The sequence below is a fragment of the Gadus chalcogrammus genome, chromosome 19 (genome assembly GCF_026213295.1).
Source record: "Gadus chalcogrammus isolate NIFS_2021 chromosome 19, NIFS_Gcha_1.0, whole genome shotgun sequence".
Classification (NCBI taxonomy): Eukaryota; Metazoa; Chordata; class Actinopteri; order Gadiformes; family Gadidae; genus Gadus; species Gadus chalcogrammus.
In genome coordinates, this window is record NC_079430.1 from 7522106 (window position 1) to 7546970 (window position 24865).

Genomic DNA, 24865 nt, shown 5'->3' on the forward strand with positions numbered 1-24865 from the left:
TCACTTTCTCTCTCCATTTCTCTCTTTCTCTCTATCTCTCCTTCCCTGTCTCTCTTGCTCTTACTATCACTCTCTCTCACTGTTACTCTCTCTCTGTGTTTCCTCCCCGTTGCCAAGCCGCTTCAGAACGCGTGGTTGCCAGTGTTTACCAGTGACTGTGCGTTGTGTTCAAAGAGCCACTGGGTCTCTGTGAGACTTGAGGAATTTGTTTGTCGTCTTTTCCCTCGTCATTCACTTTGTCACTCTCCCTCTCTATCGCTCTCTCTCTGTACTCTAAGAGCTCTTTATTTACTGTCTTGACAAATCTGGCAGGAAACTTGACACTTGAAAAAAGAAAGAGTTCCCTTTTTCTTTGCAGCGAAATGAACCCCAAGCAATGAGCTGACCTTCTTCAAGTCTTTAGTACTCGGATATATTAAGTTACCATGAGGAGCACTGTTTAACTTTTTAAAGTTGTGTTTTGCTGTGATTAAAACCATAAAGCATAAATCCTATATTATAGTGGCAAACAGACTCTACTCAGAAAGAGAGAGAGAGAGAGAGAGAGAGAGAGAGAGAGAGAGAGAGAGAGAGAGAGAGAGAGAGAGAGAGAGAGAGAGAGAGAGAGAGAGAGAGAGAGAGGGCACGATGGAGACAGAGAGAGTGAGAGAGACAGAGAGCAAGAGGGAGACAGAGAGAGTTAGAGTGAGATTGAGAGAGAGATACGACGAAATTATGGTTAATAACAAACTATTTCAGCACGTCCATCGGCAGTTTCTTCAATCTGCTGTTAAAACAGGAAGTGCAGTGTTGCTTTCCTGTCAGAGATAGGGCAAAGTGTTGCTCTCTCTGCCTTTTGCCTAAACAGCAGTGAGTCACTGCAGGATAATCAAATAAATAAATAAAGTTTGGTGACTTGAGAGACAGGCATCAAATACACGTCGACAGTGAGGGCTCACAGCATATGTTGGTGAAACTTCTGCCGCAATTCTGATGTTCACATTCAGATGCATTTGGTGATGCTCTGGCTGAGAGCATCTGAGATGAACAGCTGAGAACCTTTGTGTGTTTGTGTGAGTGTGAGTGTGTGTGTTGTCAATGTGTTTACAAAAACACATTCCCAGGACTCCAATTCCCAGGAGGCAAACTCGTAGTCTGGGAAAATATCTGCTATCTCTTTCCAGCCCGCGATCAATCCTTACCGACCTCAGATACTGGTCTGTCACGGCATCTGTGTGTGTACGTGTGTGTGCGTACGTGTGTGTGTATCACTGACAGCTTATCTGTGCATGTGAGGAAGAGTGCAAAACAAAGAAAAAAAGTATCGAGAAATAAAGCAACAAGAGAGAAAGAGACAGAGAGAGAGAGAGAAAGCTGGAGAGAGAAACTTAATGTATTCTGTCAGAGTTTGGGTGTTTTTGTGCACATTGAGTCACACAGGAGGAGAAGCCATCTATAGACATACAGGTAAATGGACCCGTCGTTAAATATTCAAAGGCACAAAACAGGATGTCACAACAAAACAAGACAGAAAGAAACAAAAATAGGATCTCGCTCATTCCCTATTTTCTCTCTACTTGTGATTTTTGGTTCATGCTGAGATTCCATCTCCCATTTACATTCACATTAACATTTAGGGCATTTAGCAGACGCTTTTATCCAAAGCGACTTACAATAAGTACATTTGTCATAAGAAGTGCATCAATATATCGCTGTCGGTACAGAAAGGATGTTCATAGAACCAAGTGCAAGTACAACAATCGCTAGGCTAACCAATTCCCCGTGTTACAGCCATGATAGCAGCTACTGCAGTTGCTACACAGTTAAGTACTATAATACAATACAATACAACATGTACTTGTACAATCTCCCCATTACCTTCCCTTCGTAGTCTCTGAATCGATGAGCTGCTGTTTGTGGTTCCTGAGACTCTGTATCAGACACATTGCAGCAAGGCTACTACAGTGCTGGGGACTACGGCAGTGACCGCTCCTGGCATGAGACTCAAGGTCAATCTGGGACAGCGGAGTACTGGGTGGTGCAACCAATGAACCGCTTGTTACCTTACATTGGTGGATGCTGCCTTTGGTGTGTGCGTGTGTGTGTGTGTGTGCGTGTGCTTGTGCGTGTGCGTGTGTGTGTGTGTGTGCATGTGTGAATTTGTGTGTGTGAATTGAATGTAATACACTTTGAGAGCCCACACTCCCGCCCTCTGCTGTCTCATTTCTACCCCTTACCCCTTCCCTTACCCCTTCAAAACAAGGGGGAGGGGTAAGGGGAAGGGGTAAGGGGTAGAAATGGGATTGGGCCTAAAACAGGCACATTTCAAAGTCAGTTGACCGGAAAACAAATGAAGGAACTGAGAAGAAAAAGGATTTGCGCGGTTTGACTTGCGAAATTAAATGAGTTAAAGGCACCCAGTGCAACTTTCAAGGCTTAAAAATAAACATTAAATTTCTAGTCTTTTTTACACGTAGTAAGTTTCAATAACTCCATACCATTACATACCGACATTTAAGCAGCAAAGATGAGACGTCGGTTGTGTGGTGAGAACTGATACAAAATCGATAACAACAACAATGCCGCCATTTTCTTTATTTTTTGTAACCTACAATAAATAAAGCAGGCTTCCAGTCAATGGAAAAATGGCTTCTCCCCACCGGCGATTGTTGTTGTTTACGATTTTCTATCAGTTCTCACCACACAACGACGTCTCATCTTTGCTCCTTGAATGTCGATATGTAATGGTATGGAGTTATTGAAACTTATTACGTGTAAAAAAGACTAGAAATTGAATGTTTATTTTTCATTGAATGTTTACATAAAGTTGCACTGGGTGCCTTTAAGCTGACTCCACACTTAGATTTACAACATTGTTTTTAAGAGCCAGTAAACTCAAAACAATTTATTTGGTTTTAAACATGGGAATATGTCTTGCAGTGGTTTAGTTTGATGGCCGTTTCCGATTGGGGGTTAAGCTTCTCCAACAATTATAGCATACCGTGTGTTGCAAATTTCATATGCAACATCGCTGATTGTAACGCTTGTACACAACAACAGTACTAAAAAAGTATCCAGAGGTTGGTGTGGATGAAGTTTGTGGTATTTTTTTAGTACAGTCGTTTTGTAGGAGCAGCGACCCTACCCCCGTGGGCTGAAACCGGGAGTACATTCACGAGTTACGGTCGCGCACATTCAGTTTTGATGACTCCAAGTCAACTTAATAAAAAGTAAAAGTTTTTCTTATGACGGGTTTATTGCAAATGTTCCATGTTTTTCAGTACCTGGAGCGATCTCGAAGAGAAACTTCCCTCCTTCGTCGCCGTTGGTCGCGTGCTCCGTGACTCTGTTTCCAGATAACACAATGGTGCCCTGAAACACAACAAAACACACAAGGGAAAAGGACCGGAGTCAGAGGCTGAAGGTACAGGATACATAGTTTCACCAGGAACATCGACTCATGCCTCACTGGACAAACATCCTCATTTGAAACCATATCGCATGGATGCATGAGACCATCCCTGAGACCATCCCTGAGACCATCCCTGAGACCAGGAACCACGGAAGGGAGGAGGAGAGAGATGGAGGGAGAGAGGATGGATGGGGAGAGAGAGATGGACCAAGTCCATAAGGAAGGAGAGAGATGGAGGGAGAGAGGATGGAAGGGTAGAGAGAGAGTGAGCAAGGTAAAAAGGGAGGAGGAGAGAGGGGGAGAGAGGAAGGGAGGGAAGAGAGCGATGGAGCAAGTAATAAAACAGAGGAGGAGAGAGGGGGAGAGAGGGAGGAAGGGAAGAGAGCGATGGAGCAAGTTCAAAAGGGAGGAGGAGAGAGGGGGAGAGAGGAAGGAAGGGAAGAGAGCGATGGAGCAAGTCAAAAAGGGAGGAGGAGAGAGATGGAGTTAGAGAGGAAAGTATGGAACTGACTGATGGAGCAAGTTAAAAAAGGGAGGAGAAGAGAGAGCAATGAATGGAAGAAGAGGGAGTGAAAGAGAAAGATATGGATCAATCAGATACCAAGTACCATATAATCAACCATCAAGAACATCACGGTCGTTGAATAGACCCAGGACCTAACAAATATTAAACATTGGTAAACCAGCCTCACATAATAATCGACCCTTTATTATCATTAAAGGCATCATTATAGGGACTAACACAGACAGGGCTCATAACACTAATGATGTGTCTGCTACCTTTATAGTAGACTTATCTCCCCTAGTTTAGTCTAGCAGTACAAGCGGTACATCAAAGGTGGAGCAGACTCATAATTAGTGTAATGAGCGACACCCGTGTTTGCCCTGCGACAACGCCTCTGCGATAAAGGTCCCCACACTTGAACCTAATCACTTTAAATCACGACACACACAATAAACGGACAGTGATTGTCCCTTGGCTAAATTAGCGTCGCACCTTCCGACCTTTGGCGACATGTGATCGCCGTTAGAGCGACGCTTATCTCGCCGGCGGGGAGAGGCTAACGATGCTAACGCAGGCAAGCTGTGGACGGGGGTCCAGCTCGCCACTGACTTCTAAGGGAGTTTTTTTTCGGTCGGCCTGCTTCCTGCTCACAGGCTACAGACACATGATTAGAGAGAGGGCTTTAATAAGCCATAAACACCGTGACAAGCAGGAAGCTGACCCTAACCGGAGGAGACCCGACACCCCGAGCGACAAGACTTAAAAAAGGCTGTGTCGCGGGCTGGGAAGGGATCAGGCCCAGCGGAGAGGGGGGATTGTTGCTGTTTTGTTGAGCACAGCAATAGAGAGGTCTGGACCAATGTCACATGATGACATCCAAGTGGTTCACAGAATGCAGTGCAAAATGCATCAGTGGTCGTGCAACACGTGAGATTTTTTTATAGGGATTACGACTAAGCAACATGAAAGCGACCACAGTTGGGTTGTTAGGTATGACTCATACTACTACTACTACTGCTATTACTGTTTGTGTTTGCATGTGGGAGTGTGTTAGCCTGACGACATGAGCGGGATTACAACCAAAAGCCGCCACAAGTGAATTGTTAGGGATGACATCATGCTACCACAAGTAGTTCTACTACTGCTGTAAGTGTGTGTGTAGGTTTGTATGTATGCGTGTGTAATGTGTATGCATGCATGTTTGTGTGTATGCGTGCGTGTGTGTGTGTGTTTGCGTGCGGGTTTGTTTGTGTGTTTGCGTATGCATGCATGCACGCGAACGTGCGTGCATGTGTGTGTGTACAGCCAAGAATACATGCACGTCTGTGTGGGCTGATCTGGGTGTGTTCCGACCACCGGAGCCATGTTTTCTTCCCTCTATATTATAACCATTTTTCCTTAAAAACCACAACACTGGCTCTCTCTCCCTCTCTCTCTCTCGGCCACAGCCACACTTTCCACAGGGGTGTTCTCCCCTCCTTGGGCTCTTGTTTTGCTGAAGAGGAACCCAGCCGTCTCAGACAAAACAATATTTATAGACCCGTGCCCAAAGCAGAGGACCACACCTCCCCTCCGCGGCCCAGTGGTTTGCTGTTCTGTTCTCCGAGAAAATATAGTGCTCTGTAAGGTCAGCTCCTGCACTGCTTCCATAGACAGCATTTGGGTTTGTAACAGGTCACCGAACCAGAGTGAATTGGAGTATTGTTTTTTATATTGCCTTCGTGTACATTGTATTTTGTGATGGTAGTGGTGGTGGTTGTGTACAAGCGCACACACACACACACACACGCGCACACACACGTACTAGCGCACACACACAAACACGTACAAGCGCGCACACACACACACACACACACACACACACACACACACACACACACACACACACACACACACACACACACACACACACGTACAAGCGAACACACGCGCACACACACACAAAACACACTCACACACACACACACACACACACACACACACACACACACACACACACACACACACACACACACACACACACACACACACACACACACACACACACACACACACACACACACACGTACAATTGCACACAAACACGCTCACACACAAACAGGGACATATACAAGAGCACGCACACACGCTCACACACACACATGTCCCTGGTGTTGTCCCACTACATGGGGAGCTGAGTGGTTTCAGAATAGAAAGGCATCATTTTGTCGCTTGGCATTTCCTTTTCAGAATAGCGCGTCTGGTGTATCTATTTTCTACGAGCGCACTGGGAAAGTGCACAGCCCGCAGATTCAGCGTCGGAGATGGTCTCAGAGGTTGTCGGTTGAAATTCCTAACGCCAAATGTATTTATATAAAAAGTATTTATTCCCGCAAGGCGGTGAAGCGCAGAGCAGAGGGCTAGCTTACTCTTTAGCGGTTAGGATGTTTCAGTCCCAGCCTCAAAAGTTCCGGGTTCGAACCCCAATGTCCGGACTATCACTCTATCTGTCAGCGTCCCTGAGCCACATGCCATAACCCCTATCTGCTCCTTAATAACCTGTACCTCTGTCCAGTGAATTCACTGTAAGTCACTTTGGATAGAAATGTGTGCTCCTAAAAATACAGCTGAGGTCAAGGCCTGGATTAAGGGCGCCGTTTTAGTCCGACCTCTGCTTACAGCGACGAGGGTGTTTACTGCAAGCGGCACACCAGGAATGTGTTTTCCCTTTCCCCGGAAGCACAAAGTTGAATACAGCAGCGATGCTGGAAATGCAAAAGTTAGGATTCCTAGCTTTGGCAGCTGTTCAGTCACCCAAGGGTGCATTTCCGCATGTACACGCATGCATTTCACTAATTAGTCAAACCGGTGGAGGTCATACCTCCGTTTGGTAACACAGCCCCCCCTCCCCTCCCCGCTCTCTCCCCCTTGATTGTCCCCAGGCTCACCTGGGGTCCAAATCCAGGCCAGATATAAACCAGCCGCACACACATGCGTCTTCATCAGCACATGAACAGACCCAAGACCCCCACCTGCCATACATGAAGCTGTATTTTTAAGTGTGCAACCATGTGGTGTTGTGGATAACTTTAGTTATAAATAATCTCGCGTCTCGCTCCCTCAATGTGACTGAAAGGCACAGAGGGTAACTACCATGATAACTGTCTCACTAGAACTCCTGTTGAAATCACAGACTCTTCCAGTGCCAGCTAAATGATTGTAATATGATGCCAGCCCTAAAATAAGACACAAACGAGGTAACCCCTTTTTTAATCAAAGTAGTTGTATTTTCTTGTCTCATCCCATTAGCCTGAGGAGTTAGCTTTTGGGGTTAAGTGTGTTGCTAACAGCATGTGTGCAGACGTGTGAGAAGGAAGCTTATTAGCACGGTAATAAGAGCACTGAGCTAGTGACCCAACAGCACCTTAATCACAAGGAAGATCACATGGTATGTACCAAGCACACTTCACAATGGGGATTCATAGTTGAACATACAGAATAGAGTTGAGTTCCTGGACTTAGGTCCCTATCTATCTTCACTATATATCTCCCCCCCCCCCCCCCCCTCTCTTCTTCCATTTCTTACTTTCCCCCTCTCTCTCGTATGAATGTGATCGTTTTTATTATTGTTCGTAGTATAGCCATAAAGAGACTATAAAGGGACTCTTTTGATGGCTCCCCACTGCAGCACTGCATTGTCCATGTTCAGAGAAACACGGCTAGATATAAAAATACCAAGAATGACTGAAATGTTAACGTTAACGTGACCAGATTTCTGAAATGAGTTTGCCGGACCATGCGTCAACAAAATATCTCACCCTAGTAAACCTGCTTCTTTATAGACGACTACATGACTCGGACTGACTTGACTCACCAGCTATGGATGGCCACAGGAGAGTTGGTATCAGTGTACAACTCTGAAACCAATTAGACAAATGATTCCAGAGAGCATTTCGATATGTGCATGTGATCGGTTGGGTCTGACTGCTCTGATTTATTGATTTAATGATTTGCGAGTCAATTTCGTAGACATAAAAAAATAAAATCAAGAATCATATTATGAGGTTTGAACAGTTGTCCCCACCCTAGTCTACTCGAGGAAGGGAAACTCACTTCAGCTGAGGATCAATCCTATTTTGTTCGTTTTTCATTCCAAAAGTGTGAAATGAATGATTGATCAGTTGCTCCCTCCACCTTCCCACACAGAGGAGTCTGTTTGGGGAGGTCTCTTTGGCAATAGTTACACCAATTAGGAAACTTAGAGAGGGAGTATAACTTGTGCCTTGCCTGTTAATATTTGATACCCTATGATCCAATGGCTGCAGGATAGCACATGTATTATTCTCTGTAGTGAATAAAAAAGCGAATTTTCATTGAATCTATGAAATTGTGGTGGTTGAGTAAATCCTTAATCTTGTTTTTATGAAGATGGTGTTTTTCCACCACCAGCAAATGTTTATGTTTCATTAAACTGTGCTAGTAGTAAAATCCAATAGTAATAAACATCCGAACTGCAATAGCTATAACAACAAAAATGATGAATTTGACTGACAAATGAAAGTGATTAACAGAGGCGCTCTAAAATGAACCAATAACACCTCTTTTACAGATCTTCCTTAATATAACTCACGTCTTATATGTACTACGCCCCTTTTTACTGTAGGTTTCTGGCGTCTCGGGTGTTGAAGCTCACAGCTGAAAGGTACCGGGTTCGATGCCCAGTGTCTGCAGCCTGAGCTGTGAGGTATCATAGGGAAGAGATGGCTCACAGCTGCTCCTGAATGACTGCAAGAGGCTTTGGATGAACGTGTCTGCTAAAAGACGAAGTAGGAAAAAACGAGTCGGGGCTGTGGGCCAGAGTCCAGGTCGCACCGGGCCAGAGTCATTCCTCATTAAGGAGTAAAAGTGAATGAGGTGTGAAAGCTCCTTCAGAAAGTACGTAACCTCAGTGACCTGCCTTTTATATGGATTTATATTAACCGGTATTCTATCATTAGTCATCCTTTACACTCCATTTACCGTTGGAAGTACAAAAAAAACACAGGTTTGTCGAACCTAGTGGAAAGTCAAAGTCAAAATGACTGATTTCTTAAAGGTGCAGTGTGTAGAATTTAGTGGCATCTAGCGCAACGGAATTGGAAGATATGGAATTTTGCATGTTTGAATGTGCGTATAATCCGATGAAAACATAAATCCTTGTGTTTCTAGTAACTCAGAACGAGCCCTTTATGTCTCCATAGGGAGAAGGTCCACCACGGAGCTCACCATGTTGCACCGCCATGTTCGTTAAGCAGCTCAGGACGGACCAACAACTTGACACTAGGCTGCTCGATACCGTCGTACACAATTAAATCCTTTTGTACCAGGACAGACCACCATAGCTTCTCCTCTGTCGTTCGAAAGGAAGAGCTGAGGGGGGCATTCAGTCGGTTTCAATCTGCAACCTCACTGCCAGATGGCGCTAAATCCTACACATCGCTCCTTTAAAAATGTGCACATATACTTTTAAATCAAGCTAGTAAACACACTGAGTTTGTTTCTTTTCAAAGTTTGTGCAAGCCTTGATGTGAGACTCTTTATATATTTCTGTACGTGGGTTTGCATGTGTGTGTTTCTGTATGTGTATGTGTGTGTGTGTGTGTTTGTGTGCATGCATGTGTGTGTGTGTGCATGCAAGGGTTTGCGTTTGTGTATGCATGTGTGTATGTGTGTGTGTGTGTGTGTGTGTGTGTGTGTGTGTGTTTGTGTGTTTGTGTGTGTGTGTGTGCATGTATGGATGTGTTGTGTGGGCGTGTGTGCGTGTTTTAGAGCCCCTCGCAGCGACCTTAAGACCTAGCCTCTCAGCAGCTTATTACAACCTTCTCACTCGCTGGCGTTTCAAACGGTGGCGCATTAAAGTAATCCCCATGCATGAGTCTGATTTATCTGTCTCCCCCTAGACCAAAGCCCACGGAATGGCGCCGATAAGAATCCACACTGCCAGAGCGCCGGCCCTGCCGAGGCCAAAACATTCCCAGCTTGGCGGTGAGGATGTTAGCTGACACCAGAAATCAAGTGGCACCTTGCTTCAAAGGAAAACGCTCCCACACGGCCAAGCTGAGGACGGATTCAACTTTGCTGGCTAACTGAAAAGAAGGAACTATATAAATAACTTTCAGCTGTATAAATGAAAAAAAAAACGGACGTATACCAATGAAGTAAATTAAAAAGAGTATCAAAAAAAGTACTACTATTTAGTCATTTAGCAGACGGTTTTATCCAAAGCCTCATAGATGGCTTATATTAAGGAGAAGGTAGGCGTTAAGGAATCTTGCTGAATGATGCTGGGAGCCCAACACCCTAGGCCCCCACTAGACTATCTGGCTTTGGGGATAATAGCTTCAAAGGCTGGAACAACAAACGCTGATCTCACATTTTGTTAAAACACACCAATTAGCATAATTGTAATGGAGGACTACTTCTTCACACACCCTGAAGACCTGTTCACGAGGTGAAATCGTTGGGCAAACACAGGTGTTCCTCATAACACTAATCATAGGTCTGCTCCACTTTACGTACCAGGGCAAGGATGGTGGACTCAACTGGTGGATATAACTCTTCTACCCGTGCCCCGTAAAAATACCAGCCCACCAATTAGTGCTATGAGCGATGACCCCGCTGAGAAAAAGGATCCACCACCTCCGTGGTTTTATACTTCAGCATCAGCGCCAAGACACGCCACCACACGCTCACACTGGAACTTGTTAAACCGTTCAGCTGGCGAGTGTCACACACGCCGCGCGGGCTCTGTTTCTGAACTAATAAACCCCGCTATAGGAGCGACGCCGGTCCGAGAAGACCACCGCGCCGTGGGACCAGCAACTGTTATCTGCTGCAGTCCAGACCCCCGCCCCCCTGCTCTCGCCTTACCCATCTGAGCGCGTGCAGACGCAGCCGAGCGGCAGTGCCTTTGAGGAGCCGGGGGGCGCGGGCGGGCGGGCTCTCCCTGTCTGGCTGGTTGGAGTATGGATGGTGGTTGGCAGCCCCACTGCCTTTATTTACGATTACGTATTGTGGTGCGGTGAGGGTGTCTAGACTGATGTGTGTGTGTGGGTGGGTGTGTCAGGGGGACGATTCGTTTAGGAGTCAGAAAGAGAATAGGGTGATTGCCGTACACAAGAAAGGTAGGAGTTTGTTCTATGCACCCCTAAATGCTTTTGTAACGAACTGCATGAGCTGATTTTATCCAACAGGAAAATATATGAGGTTATGATCATACTATATTATGTTATACAAATACATTATGTTATACATAGTTCGCTATACATGATGATTAACATTTCTTTGCACGAGTGCCTACTATACTGAAACTTAATTAGTCTTTGCCTGTGTGTCTGCAGTGGCCAGCTGTATCGAGGGGGGGGGGGGGGGGGGGGGGGCATGTCAACAGAGTGGTGATGCCAAACGCACACGTGCTCAAACCCCCCTCCCACACACACACACACACACACACACACACACACACACACGCTTCCCTGACCCTTCACCCGAATCTCCTCTCCCATTCCTCAGATTCCAGGGAGCGGCTGGGTACTGATGAAGTGACATACACACACACACACACACACACACACACGCACACACACACACACACACACACACACACACACACACACACACACACACACACACACACACACACACACACACACACACACACACACACACACACACCCTTGCATGGTGACAACAACAGCGGTCCATAACTCCTCATCACCGCAATCATCATCATCATCATCATCATCATAACAGCCATCATCGTCCTCATCATCCAATCTTCTTAGAAAAGCGGATCGAAACATTCCGCTGCAGTTACTGCTTGAGCATCAACATATATCACAAAGTTCATGTTTATAGTCCTTGCATTATCAGATAGTTATACGCAGGGAATTAGGGATAGTGTATGTACTTATTGCAGCATGCTATTGTATGCGCATATGAAAATAGGAGAAGTAATTCCCTTTGGCTAGCTGTGTTTCTCTGTTTGGTTCGGTACGTTTTACTATCCGTACCTGAACGTTTCATGCATGTTATTTATGGGCAACAGAGGACGCCATTAGCAGTAGCGGTAAATAATGGGAGAGTAATAGGTAACAAACGCCTTGCCTCACACGAGCTGACACTAACAATCTGAATATAGATCCACATTGTCATTGTGTGCGTATGTGTATTTGTGTGTGTGTGTGGGTGCATGTGGGTTTTATGACTCTGAGAAATAATGCAACAGAGAGCCATTAACTATTCATTTCTAAATCAGTCGGCTCCACGCTCAGAGATCAGGACGCCTGAACATTCCAGTGTGAACCTTTAAGAAGCATTTTTAAACTGGGAGCATCCAAAGAGGCCTATCTCCGTATTATCTCCATCTGGAAACAACTTTCCTTTTCTTCCGACTTCTCTTTAGGTACTTTTACTTTGTGGGGGAGTGTGTGCGTGCGTGTGTGTCTGTGCTCGGGAGTGCATGTGTGTGTGTGTGTGTGCGTGTGTGCGAGTGTGTGTGTGTGTGTGCGTGTGTGCGTGTGTGTGTGTGCGTGTTCGGGAGTGAATGTGTGTGAGTGTATCTGCGAGACTGTTCCGCCCTGCTAGCCACGGAGATTTAGGGACTTTGAACACATTGCTCTGTGCCTGGCCTAGTTTTTTGTTAAAGTTTTATTAAAGTTTTCCACTGAAGACGTAAAAAATAAGTTACCGTTTTAAAGGGGGGAAAATGTCTATCTGAAATGTATGTAGTCTCTCCCCGAGAAGTAGGGCAAAGGAAAGAGAAACGACTCGACTTTACTGAACACTATCTTCCGCCGGCAGCGGAAGTTTGTGGGGAATAATGAATGAATAGATAGGTAGGAAAGGGATAAACAAAAGAAGAGAAAGCTTCTGGAACTATCTGAACTCACTCATTGATCTGAGAGCGCTTTCCAGGGCTTTTAACGTCCGTTTATGTACGAGAGATGCTGTCCAGGAGCAGGTCATTCTCCAGGAAAACCCTTTAACTGGTACCGATCTATCAAACACAAAGTACACCCAAGAACAACAATGGAAGAACGCTTTCTTTGCGTCCGAACCAAGGGTTGAGTAGCATGCAGGGGTACCGACTAAAAAGGTTTCCATTCCTGCTGGAAAATCACAGTCACTGGGAAAACGACACCCAGACAAAGGGAAGACAGTGTCGGGAATGCTTACATCAGTCCACAGTACTGACGTTCCATGTTGACTCCCCCAAGCCAGCGCTCTGCTGTTTACCTTTAACATAAAACCACCTTCACGTCGCCCCGATGCTTCTCTGATGTTGATCCAGTTCCTTCCATGAGTCTAACCCAATAACCCTCCATCCTCGCTTCTTTAAGCTTTTTTCGGAGTTTGTGGAGCGTCTGACGACAACAACCGCTGCAGTGACTCGCATTGTTGTTGCTATTCCCACCAGTATACTATCCAGCACACGGATACAAGAAGGGGAAAATCAAAGCAGTGTTATGACAGTAAGTGTCCCTCCCAGGATCTAGGCCAGGAGAGGTAGGCTACGACATCATCTTCTGCTCCGTAACAAAGGCTGTCCTACTGCACCCACCGGAGATTTCTCGTGCTAAATTTATGTATTGTAATTATTACCGTCTTTCAGAGAAAGACGGAAGACCTCCTGTATAGAAATGAAGAAAACGTGCGGCCACCTTTATGGTCTCCAGGATGACGGAGGAACTATAAAATAGATTTAATAAAAGCCATATCTATATATATTCCATATGCAGACATCTTGCACAATCGACCATGGCAGAGGAGCCTTTGTGATTGAGGCGTGCTATATAAACACGCTTCCTTGGCTGTGGTTGGATCGTGGGGTTGCTTAGGTAACGGTAAGAACAGCGTAACGGCCACAGGGTGGGTTTCCTCTGGGCTCTCCTCAGACTCACCAGGGCCTTGTTCTCCTCCTCGTCCTTGTAGTAGCACAGCTGCTCCCGGCGCAGCACGAACCAGCGGGTGTGCCAGGTCTTCACGAAGCCGCCCTGCTTCTTCAGCCACCCACACCGGACGACCCGGGCCGGCCCGCCGCCGGGCCCCGGGACGTGGGCGGCGGGGCCCCCGACTCTCTGGGAGACCGCCTGGTCCTCCATCGAGAGAGGCGGCGCAGGAAACGCGATCTGTGAACAAGTGGAAGGATATTTACCGTTGTGTTATTTACCATTGTGCTATTTACTATTGCGTTCGGAAACGAAGGACAAAGTAAAACAAATGTATTGACTTGTGATGTAGACTCAAACTAACCGTGAAGGCACCTTAGATGTAAGCCATTGAAAGCAGGAGAGGTGAGGTCGAAATAGGCCAGTCATTTATTGAGGCAGTAAAGAGCTCTATAAAGGGACCAGGCAAATGGTTTGGCGGGCTGCTGTTATAGTTATGGTTTTTAATATCCCTCGTTATGAGTCGAGTTGTTTTGTCACGAAGTGTTTCATGAATTAAATAACAAAGTCAACGTGTTCTGGCACTGCGTACCGCTGTGATATGTTCAAGATCCATGATGATAAACTGCATATATTACATGTTCTGATGCGTGTGTGTTATCCTGAGAAATCGGAGAAAGGGGAAAACATCTAAACATCCCCCGCCCACGTGCCAATGTTCTCCCACTTGTCTAGGGGTTTCTTGTTCTGTTTCTCGGTCTCTCTGTTTTCATCTTCTATTGCATAAGACTCCCTGTCTCTGCCTGTTGAGACAAGTAACCGCTCTCACACTGTTTAAGTCCACAATTAGCACAGGCATAAAATGTTAAGGATGTTATGGATGTTAAATCCATCCTTGCTCACAAAGGACGTTGAATGTTGACTTTAAATAATTCATCAAAGACTATTTTAACACCTGTTGTGTCTCTCTTTTAATTAACTGGTGCTAGAGTCTTGTCTGTGTGCAGAAATGTCTCCCAGTTCTCTTCTCCTTTAACCCCACCAACCTGATACCCAAAACGAACCGCTAAGTTATAACATAATACCTAAGCTTACACTTTTTACCTCAACTAAAGAAGAGTATCTAAGCTTAAGGCCCAATCCCATTTACCCCTCCGCCTTGTTTTGAAAGGGTAAGGGTAAGGGGGAGGGGTAAGGGTAAGGGGTAAGGGGTAGAAATGGGATTGGGCCTCATTGTTGTCATAAATGTGTAACTTGAACAAGCTGGAGCTTGTTCATTGGCCCCATGACATGTCATTCCATCCCCCTAGTCAGTGATTGGACAATGGATGAGGGCAATATTTCCACAATAAACAAAAACACAATGTACATTTCTCTTCCCCCTACTCATTTCTTCCCGTTGGAATAATTCTGAAAATGTACAGCGAGAGATTTGGTTTGATTAAAAAATGGCCTTGATTTAGTACTTTAATATTTATGAAAATGGAGGAGGAGCAGGAAATAAAATGAATGCCACAGTGTTGGTCAAAGTATGTCATTTACTGGCTTGATGAATGAATGACACGTTGAATGTGCATGAGACAATAGTAAGACAGACCCAAAGTTTGCTAGCCTTCCCGCACAATGTATGATATACATATAACCTACACATGGCTCCCAGTCCTTGGTGGTCTGGAGTCGTCAGAGAGAGACAGGTCACATGGATTACAAAGCACATGTTGTTCACTCTTCTTCATCAACATAAACGTTTGGAACACGAGACCGGCTTGACGTACATAAAAATAAAACTGTGTTCCTCAGCGTTGGGAAGTTATTTTGTGGTACAAGGGACAATAGATTGAATTATTCTGGTATCAGATTCATGCATATATATGTGCAGTATCTATTCTGCTATTGTTTTGACTCTAGGTTTGGGATAAAGTATGGGGGAAATAAGTAACTCATATCGTCAGTTGTCCCAAGATGATTGGTTGTTTCATGAACAGTCTTGAGTGTGCGCGGGCACACACGCACACACATGCACAAACACACACAAAAAGGCATTTCAAGTCTATGAAAGCTTCATCAGAGCCATAAATCCGCCCTCAACAGTGTACCATCTCCTACAACACGATGCACCGTCCTGAACTCATCTGTTCCCCGGTAACCCTTCCTCTGTCGGCCTGCTGCCGCCCTCACCGCGGCCACCCTATCAGCGGTCCGAGGGAAGACATTAGGTCTGGGCGCCGTCCAAACGACCAGGGGAACCAGATGAGATCCAGATGAGCGCCAGATGTGGGCGTGCAGCGCTTGGCCTCGTCAGCAGCGGCGGTGGAACAAGTGCATCAGGAGGACATGTGACTTCCCACTGCTTCGGCTGGCAGTGGCAGAGCCGACTGGATTTATGTGTGTGCGAGTAGGCTGTAATATATGGATGTAAATATTAGGGAGCAGTTCAAATATTATTGAAGCTACTGGAGATTTTTTGGTTTGTTGATAATATCGGCTCATATCACTGCGGTGTAAGTACTGCGCTTCCTCAGCTGTTGGTAACATGAAGGAAATAATAATAAAGTATCTATTGAGCTATGGTTGGTGGCGGGATCCAGCTGATACAGCGGGCTGGAGAACTGGAGCTGTGCTCCAGGCTAAGGAGGACTTAAGCACATTTAATGTGGCTTCATAAGGCTTTTCTTTACTCCTGGTTCTCTTTTACACACAAACCTTTGAACACACAACCACTAAAGATCAACAAAACAAGGGCACTACCACTAAAACCAACACACGCACAAACACACACACAACACAAACCAACACAGTCAGACAGTCACACACACACACACACACACACACACACACACACACACACACACACACACACACACACACACACACACACACACACACACACTCCACTAACACCAACACACAGTCACACACACACACACACACACACACACACACACACACACACACACACACACACACACACACACACACACACACACACACACACACACACTCCACTAAAAGCAACACACAGACACAGACACACACACAGACTTGCCAGCAGCAGCAGCAGCAGCAGCAGAGGTGACACGCCCATCTGTTTATAAGGGCTCCCGCGGTGCTCTGTCGGGCTAGCACCACAGCGCTAGCACGTAGCGGCCAGGACTCCTACTCAGTGATAGATTCATCCTGTGTATGCTACCGCTAGGCTACTCTCCCTCCATCCCCGCTACCACTGCTGCTGCTCATGTGTTTCCGCTCAGACAAATAACACGTAACTCTGTGAGTTGTCGTTGTAAGTTACGATAATAGCTGTAGTTCTCTGTTATAATGATGGTTGTAGTTCTGTTATAATGACGGTTGTAGTTCTCTGTTGGGCCTATGTAAATATGAGTGTCATGTGCCTTGTTATTGTACTCAGTATTCTTACAGCAAGAAGGGATTTTGGTGACAAGATGTGTGTTGTGTTATGCACGTACCGGTTCACTCTATGGGTATCAATGACATGTGAGCACGTGATACATGATAACACATTAAGAGGGAATATAAAACTGGACCCACACCAAAACACCCCCAACATGTCACTGAGGAGTAATAACAATCTGCTTCATATCTGACACATCACTAAAACAATTGCAACACTAGTGTGTGTGTCTGTGTGCGTCTCTCTATGTGTGTTTGTGTGTGTGTCTCTATGTTTGTGTGTTCGTCTCTCTATTTGCATGTGTTTCTGTGTGTGTGTCTCTATGCGTGTGTGTGTGTGTGTGTGTGTGTGTGTGTGTGTGTGTGTGTGTGTGTGTGTGTGTGTGTGTGTGTGTGTGTGTGTGTGTTGGTACATGTGCGTGTGTCATGGATGTGCATGTGTGTGTCATGGATGTATGTGTGCGTGTCATGGATGTTTAGGTGTGTGTGTGTGTGTGTGTGTGCGTGTATGTAGTTGTGTGTGTGTGTGTGTGTGCGTATATGTAGGTATGTGTGTGTGTGTGTGTTCGTGGATGTGTGGGTCTATGAATATGTGGGTATGTGTGACTCTGTGTCAGCGTGTGTCGACGTGCCTGTGTGAGCAGTTGTGCAGCATAACATTTCCCTCCATATAGCCGTGTGTGTGCCTCGGTCCGCACTGTATCCCAAAGTCACCGGGGTCAGCGTGTAACAGTGCTGCTTTGTCCCCCGGGCTCGTCGACCGTGTCCAGACTGAAAGACCCCATTGATGACCCTCATAAATAAAATATTCCATCTAGTAAATCAGACATGTATCCAGACGTGTATTAATCTTTTCTATTTTGTCCTCCCCATCCTCAGCAGAGTAATAAGACAAGAAATTGTGAACTAACAAAAATACAATAAAATACCTTGACGGCTGGCTATATATTTCAGCCATTTTTACGGTTTGTTTTTGTAATTTGAGCTTTTTATAGGAAAGCCCAGCAGAGCTTAACCCCTGGTGCAGCAGTCCCCTATGTGGCAGCAGACCCCCCCGGGAAAGGGCGCTCAGAGCTTGGGCAGGAAACCAGCAACAGAAAGGGGCGGGCTGACGGCTGGTTTCCGGGATATTCGACCAAATAAAACTCATTTGTTTAAGTGAGTTTGCAGTCCATATAACAGCAGTTTTGATTTGCAAACACAGTTTCCATGAAAGCCTGAGAACTTGTGGAACAGTGGTAAGCCCACTACCTCACTGAACCACTTGCCCTCGCTGTATGTGAGGTCTCTGAGTTCTCGCTTTAAGTTCACATGAGACTATGGCTTGTGTCAGCAACATGAGCAGCCAGGAGATAGGATTATTTGGAGGGGGGGGAGGTGTGAAAGTCCGTAAAGCGTGCTTGATGAGTTCTTATAAAACAAAACTCTGAACCGGGATGCGGGTTAGCGTGTGGTGGCCGCCAGCGCCCTGGGCTCCGCCGTCATCGGCCGGCAGCTGTTCTCGTCCAGTGCGTACACACGGCGGGTTTGTTCCCCTCGGTATCGGAATGAGATTGAGCACAAAGCATATAAACATGGTGATTATCGTTTGACAAGTCCCGCGTCTGAAACACTAGCCCGCCTGTGATCCCTAAAATGAAAAACGAAAGTTCATAAGGGAGCCAAGCTCCCGATGCACTTCTGTCCTCGAAATTTGAACTTCACTGGGACCCAATATGACCCTATGATGAGATGATGTGTCACTGGTGGACCCTCGGCTACAAATAAATGGGTATTTTCAATACAATCAATAAGCGAGTGGCAAATTATTTCTGGACATTCCCTTTCGTTTCCAAACATGACTCACACAACAAGGCCATCCATCCAAACACGCTATTCATTCACCAACCATCTAACACAAATCGCTTCATCATCTACTGCCACTTAACACGCTTCATTATTCCCAGATGAATAGGAAATGTTCTTTCTTATTCGCCTCCTTTAGCAAGTGGCAGACAGCCCCATGAGCAGGGCCGTCTGTCCGTCTGTCTACAGTCGTGTTCATTGCTGCCTCACAGCTGTCGTATGCTACATTCGTCCTATAGCCTGCTGTTTTATGACCCGGTCTCCATATCAATTTTCTCAAGGACATTAAAGCCAAAGCCTGATGGCTAAATATAGAAGCACAGAAAAGCCACAATGGTTCGGGGAAAAGAGAACAACCAGCGTTGACTTCTAAATATATCCAATACAGGAAGGAGCTTGAGGGACTTTGATTTTACTTACTTTTTTCTTGCAACCTTTTCTTGCATAGATTCTTGAGTTTTTCTCGAAATATGAAACTGATGGGACGTACGGCTTCACATCAACCTGCTTCATTGCGTTTTTGAATTGGATCACTGATTGGTCGAATGGTCCCAAAAATAATGCAATCTCATGTTTTAGACAGCTGGATAAAACATTACGCTCAAAACCAATCAGCCTAAAATCAGCTGAGCAAATTCACTTTAACTAAAACAGCAAAAGAAAGGCTGCAAACATGAGAATCTACTGCGCTTAAACCATAAACATATTACTTCCAACACAGGCCATGAGTGCTTCACCAACCATGCAAATCAAACTTCTCCTTTCGGTTGTTTCACAGCGTCACGCCTCTGTGTCGCAAGGTGGCCAGCATGCAAAACGCCCTGCTTTTAAAAGGCCCGGCATTAGGATTCACACGAGGAGCTGTGTAGCGGGCCATCACAGATTCATGCCAGCGTTGACAAGCCTCATCCCAGACCGGCAGCGCCCGCCCGCCTCTCTCTCAAGCATGATGGGCAGAGCTCTCAGAGAAGTGCAGATGACAACCGCCCTCTGGAGGAGGTAAATCAGACGGAGGCAGTGAGTGACAGAGGGCTTTGCCCTTGAAACACTTGGCATGGTGTTTCCCACACGGAGAGAGTGGTAACTTCAGAACTGTACTTCGAGAGGAGACTGTTGTTGGCCGCTCTACAAAGCCACAGTCTTTATCTACTCAGCTATTTACCTGTTAGCCATCTTTCTTTACTGGCAGCTCCCCAGTTCATGTTATTTTCTTTTTGTAATTGTCATTCTGGCTCTTATTAATGTTGTGATGAATACACACTTAACAAAGGGTATGCATGATGTTTACAGAAGTCTAAAGAATTTGATTCTTCTTCGTAATATCCACACTTTGAAGTTGTTATTACAAAACAGACTGAAGACAGACTCCATTAAAACCAGCGGGGCACTGAAAATGCACTCCGCACGATCTTTATATAACACCCGCTGGTCATGCTGTAAACCCCTTTAAATATCCCAGGCCACCTCCCTTTGTCCCATCAGAGCACCCCCCCACCCGTAGTCTGGTCACGACTGGGTCTCGTCGTCAGCCTGTATGTACCGAAGACAAATATAACCCCCTGTCACCGAAGCTGCATGTTGGGGGGAAGAGAGAGAGAGAGAGAGAGAGAGAGAGAGAGAGAGAGAGAGAGAGAGAGAGAGAGAGAGAGAGAGAGAGAGAGAGAGAAAGAGAGAGAGAGAGAGAGAGAGAGAGAGAGAGAGAGAGAGAGAGAGAGAGAGAGAGAGAGAGAGAGAGAGAGAGAGAGAGAGAGAGAGAGAAGGCAGTTTCTGTTGACCTCTAGCAAAGTCACAGAGAGATGAGAAGCGGGGCCAGTTTCCCCCTGTGCTGTGTTACTCGCTACTCTTTGGTAAAGAAGACGAGGTTAAGCAGGGTGAAACGGCTTCATGTGGAAGAACGGTCAGACCCATCCCGTCTCGTGCGAAGTTGCGCACAAATATGGATCGGGAAAGAATACACTTGGCTACGTCTGCACACAGGCTTATTGACGCAGACTGCAGGGTGATCACTGATTGGAAAATCGGTGTAACCGCAATAAGAGTCAACTAAACACACCCACGACCACACACACACACATACCCACGCAAGCACACACACACACACACACAGATACAGACACGTGCAAACACACACAGCTAGACAGACAAATGCACACACTCAACACAGCTACACACAGACACACACAGAATGCGAGTTTGTTTCTATATTTATAAATGGATGTGTGCACCAACTGTGCTCTCCCATGATCCTTGCATGTGTCACGCACTATGTCAGCGTATAAAACCCTGAGGTCCTTCCAAAAACCCATTCCGCATGCTGACTCACCCTGGCATACTGAAAGTGTTTTCCAGTAACCCTAAAAAGTCATAATAAAAGCCATTATTCAGCGGGTGCCTTCTGCAGCATCTGACCCTGCTGATGTCCTTTTCAGACAGAGTTACAAGAACTCTTTAGACCCATGTAGCTGTTTCTGGGATGTGACGGTCATCTGTTCCCAGGTGTGTCTGACATGTCGCGAGAGGGTCAAACTTTACAACAGCCTTTTGCCTGTTTGCATGGAATCTGAAGGAAGGTGTACTCTGTGTATTTCATTGGCAATAATTACACTAGCTCAACTGGTAGAACCTGGCATTAATGCTCCCACTGCTAATAATATAACAACTCAATGGTATTATAGGACACTTTGGATAGTGTGTCCGGTCCACCAAACATCATCCATATCCTGCATCAGTTTATAACACTTTTGAATGGAATTGGTTCTATATTTGCATTTTGAAAGTGTAATTAAATGAGTGCTGGGTTTGGGTTTGCTCTCATGACTCGTTTCCACGGTTCCTTCTGGTTCCTCTCCATCCCATAAACACTAACCCTAAACACACAGCCTGACCTGGAGCCACAAGGCAGAGCAGCAGCTGAGCTCTCCCAACACACTGCAGCACACATTCCTGGACAACACCATGGTGGAGCGTGCCCTACCACATGGAGTATGGTTTATTCAGCCTGTTTCCTTCTTTCATTTGTATTTATGCTTTTTCTTTTTACGACAATTTTTACCTTTACCTTTGACTTCAACCCTTCAACCTCAGTGTTGCAGATTTTAAGACCTCAACGAGAAAGGTCTCATTATGGTCTCATTAAGGTCTTAGTGAGACCTTGATAGCGCATACTCCATCAGTGCCTGATATGCTTATAGTTAGAAACATCTGAATTTATTTCAGCATTCGCTATCCCTCGGTACGGATCTCTTTACGTTAAACGGTCGTGCTATTATGTTCTTATGTTCCATTATACATTCACTTATATTCATGTATTCAGTCATTTAACCGACAATGTCATCCGCAGCGACCGCCAGTGAATCCCGACACACGTCCTTCAGGAGCAGGTAGGGCTTGTGGTCACGCTGCTGAACAGAGTGCCGCTCTCCCTTTCCGCCCTTGCCTCCTGACTGTACACAACGTACTGCGAGTAAGCGATTCACGAGGCTCCTCGGGGCCACCGCCGCTTCTATTTGCCTCCATCCTGTAATGCGACGCCGGCGTGGCGGCCGTGCCAGAGCCTGCCCACCCAGGTGGCGCGCTGTAGATCAGTGACATGGATACCCACCGCTACCGCCGAATCACTTCCTCCTCTGCTCGTCTCCCCCCCCCGAGCCCCGACATGACACGAGAGCCGTGACTAATGTTTGCATCGTACCGCTGTGAAATGGAACTTCAAGGAGAGCCAGTGGGTGGCTGGGGGGTGGGGGGGAGGAGGCTTTTTCTTTTTACGGTGTTGTGTCTCGACCTGTGCACTAAAGTGTGGCATGTTTCAAAAGAAGCGTAGCGTTTGATAGTTTATTAACTGCATCAAGGTAGCTAATAAAGTTGGCCGGCTCCATGGGGGGTGTCCGGTACATTGGGGGGTTTTATGGGGTACCTCGGTGTATATAATAAACGGGGGACACACAGTAGTGGTAAACGACGCACTTTGCTGCATGGGTACGCATTGTGGCTGACTAAAGACCGGTCAGAGGCTGTTTGAAGGCGATTCAATAACTTCTGGGTGAAACCAGTCCAACCACACAAACTTGCCTCTATGCGTATATACAGTAGGTCTTACATTAGCAGGTGGTTATAGCAACGCTTACTGAACAACAAGAACACCCTTCACAAATCGTGTTCCCTCTCCGTCAGATAGCAGGTCGTTAAATGTCAATCCGTTGCCAAGACAACAGTGTCTCTAAAAGCGTTGACTCGGTGTTGATGCGGTCTTCTGCTTGATTCACAGACGCAGTTGGACCATAAACCAAACAACCCTCTTTTCCGTCTAAGTAGCAAAGTATGTCAGCCGAAAATACAGCGAAATAACTGACATCAAGCGATAAACAAAGCCCACTTCCATCCACTCACCCTGTTAGGGCTCCGGCCGCAGCAGAGGACTCTCTCAGGTGCAACAGGGTTAAATCCAGTCCGACGGGAGCGCTTGAGCCCAGTGGCGCACCGGGGACAGCGGCATAAGAGTAGTAGTAAATAATAGTAATCCTGGTCGCCGACCGCCCCGGACGTACGCCGTTTATCTCTGTGCCGCGGTAGCCGGTCCCCCCTCCTGTAGGAGCCCTTCTGCTGAGGCTCAGCTCGCGTGTCTCCCGGTGAGTGCGCTGCGATGACCGGACTGCTGGATCAAGTTATGGTTGTAAACTTTTCCTACACACCCTCCCGCCCCCCCCTCTCCCCCTCCCACTCCTCCGTCTCCTCTTCTTCTGTTGACCGGCTCGCTAGGCTACGGGAAAGTCTGCCTTTGTAGCCGCTTCAAGAGTGCGGAGGAAAGAGAGAGAGAGAGACGGCAGGCCACGGTCTGCGTTGTCACACACACGCCGACACACACACACACACACACACACACGTACACACACTCACACGCACATACGCACAAACTGAGGAGGCAAAGGCAGCCAGGAGGAGTCAATGGAGCACACACTCTCCCGTGCGCACTTTTCAACAAGTCGGCAGCCTGCTTAATGAATCCTTAGGGTCTTCCTCAAACAGCCTGACAGTCAGAGTGAGACGCGCTCACTCTGCGCTGAGCGTATGGAGAGAGAGAGAGAGAGAGAGAGAGAGAGAGAGAGAGAGAGAGAGGGAGAGGGAGAGGGAGAGGGAGAGGGAGAGAGAGAGAGAGAGAGAGAGAGAGAGAGAGAGAGAGAGAGGGAGAGAGAGAGGGAGAGGGGGAGAAAGAGAGAGAGAAAGAGAGAGAGCTGTGAGGGTGACTGTGTGTGTTGGGAGGGAGCGATGGGTGAGGGGAGGGGGGACCGTGAAAGAGGGAGAGAGGCAGAGAGAGGAAGAGAGAGAGGAAAAGAGAGTGAAAAGAGAAGGGGTGAGGGGTATTAGTGTGAGCATGTTTGAGGAAGTGTCAAGATGAGATTTATTCTTGAGACTGAGAAAGTCCCTCCTGTTGCAAACAACAGATAGAAACACCATGCTTTCTTAAAAAAGATTGGAGATTCTGTGCAAGTGTGTGTGCCTGCACATATGTGTGTGTGTGTCCACATGTGTGTGTCTTTGTGTGTGTGTGCGTACACACGTGTGTGTGTCCACACGCGTGTGTCTTTGTGTGTTTGTGCATGCACACACATGTTTATGCACATGTGTGTGTGTGTGTGTGTGCATGCAGATGTGATGTGTGTGTCCACACATGTGTGTCTTTGTGTGTTAGTACGTGTCTGTGTGCGCGCTTGTGCTTCAACTTGCTACGTGCAAACTCTGCCCCAGTTGCGAGGTGTCCTCGTAACGACTCAGATAAATTAAGTGTTAGCGTGGCTACTGGGACAAACC

General features: G+C 46.4%; 1 protein-coding gene across 1 annotated transcript in view; it reads right to left on the reverse strand.

Moving 5' to 3' along the window:
• arhgap24 (Rho GTPase activating protein 24) overlaps positions 1-23735 on the reverse strand; it is a 50553-nt gene extending 26818 nt beyond the window's left edge. Inside the window, exons 1-3 of the mRNA XM_056578423.1 lie at positions 23447-23735; positions 13817-14044; positions 3264-3351 (exon numbers count right to left, since the gene is read on the reverse strand). Of these exons, the coding sequence (XP_056434398.1) occupies positions 3264-3351; positions 13817-14017 (289 nt within the window). The 5' untranslated portion in view covers positions 14018-14044; positions 23447-23735. The remainder of the gene's footprint in view (positions 1-3263; positions 3352-13816; positions 14045-23446) is intronic.
• Between the last annotated feature and the right edge of the window lie 1130 nt (positions 23736-24865).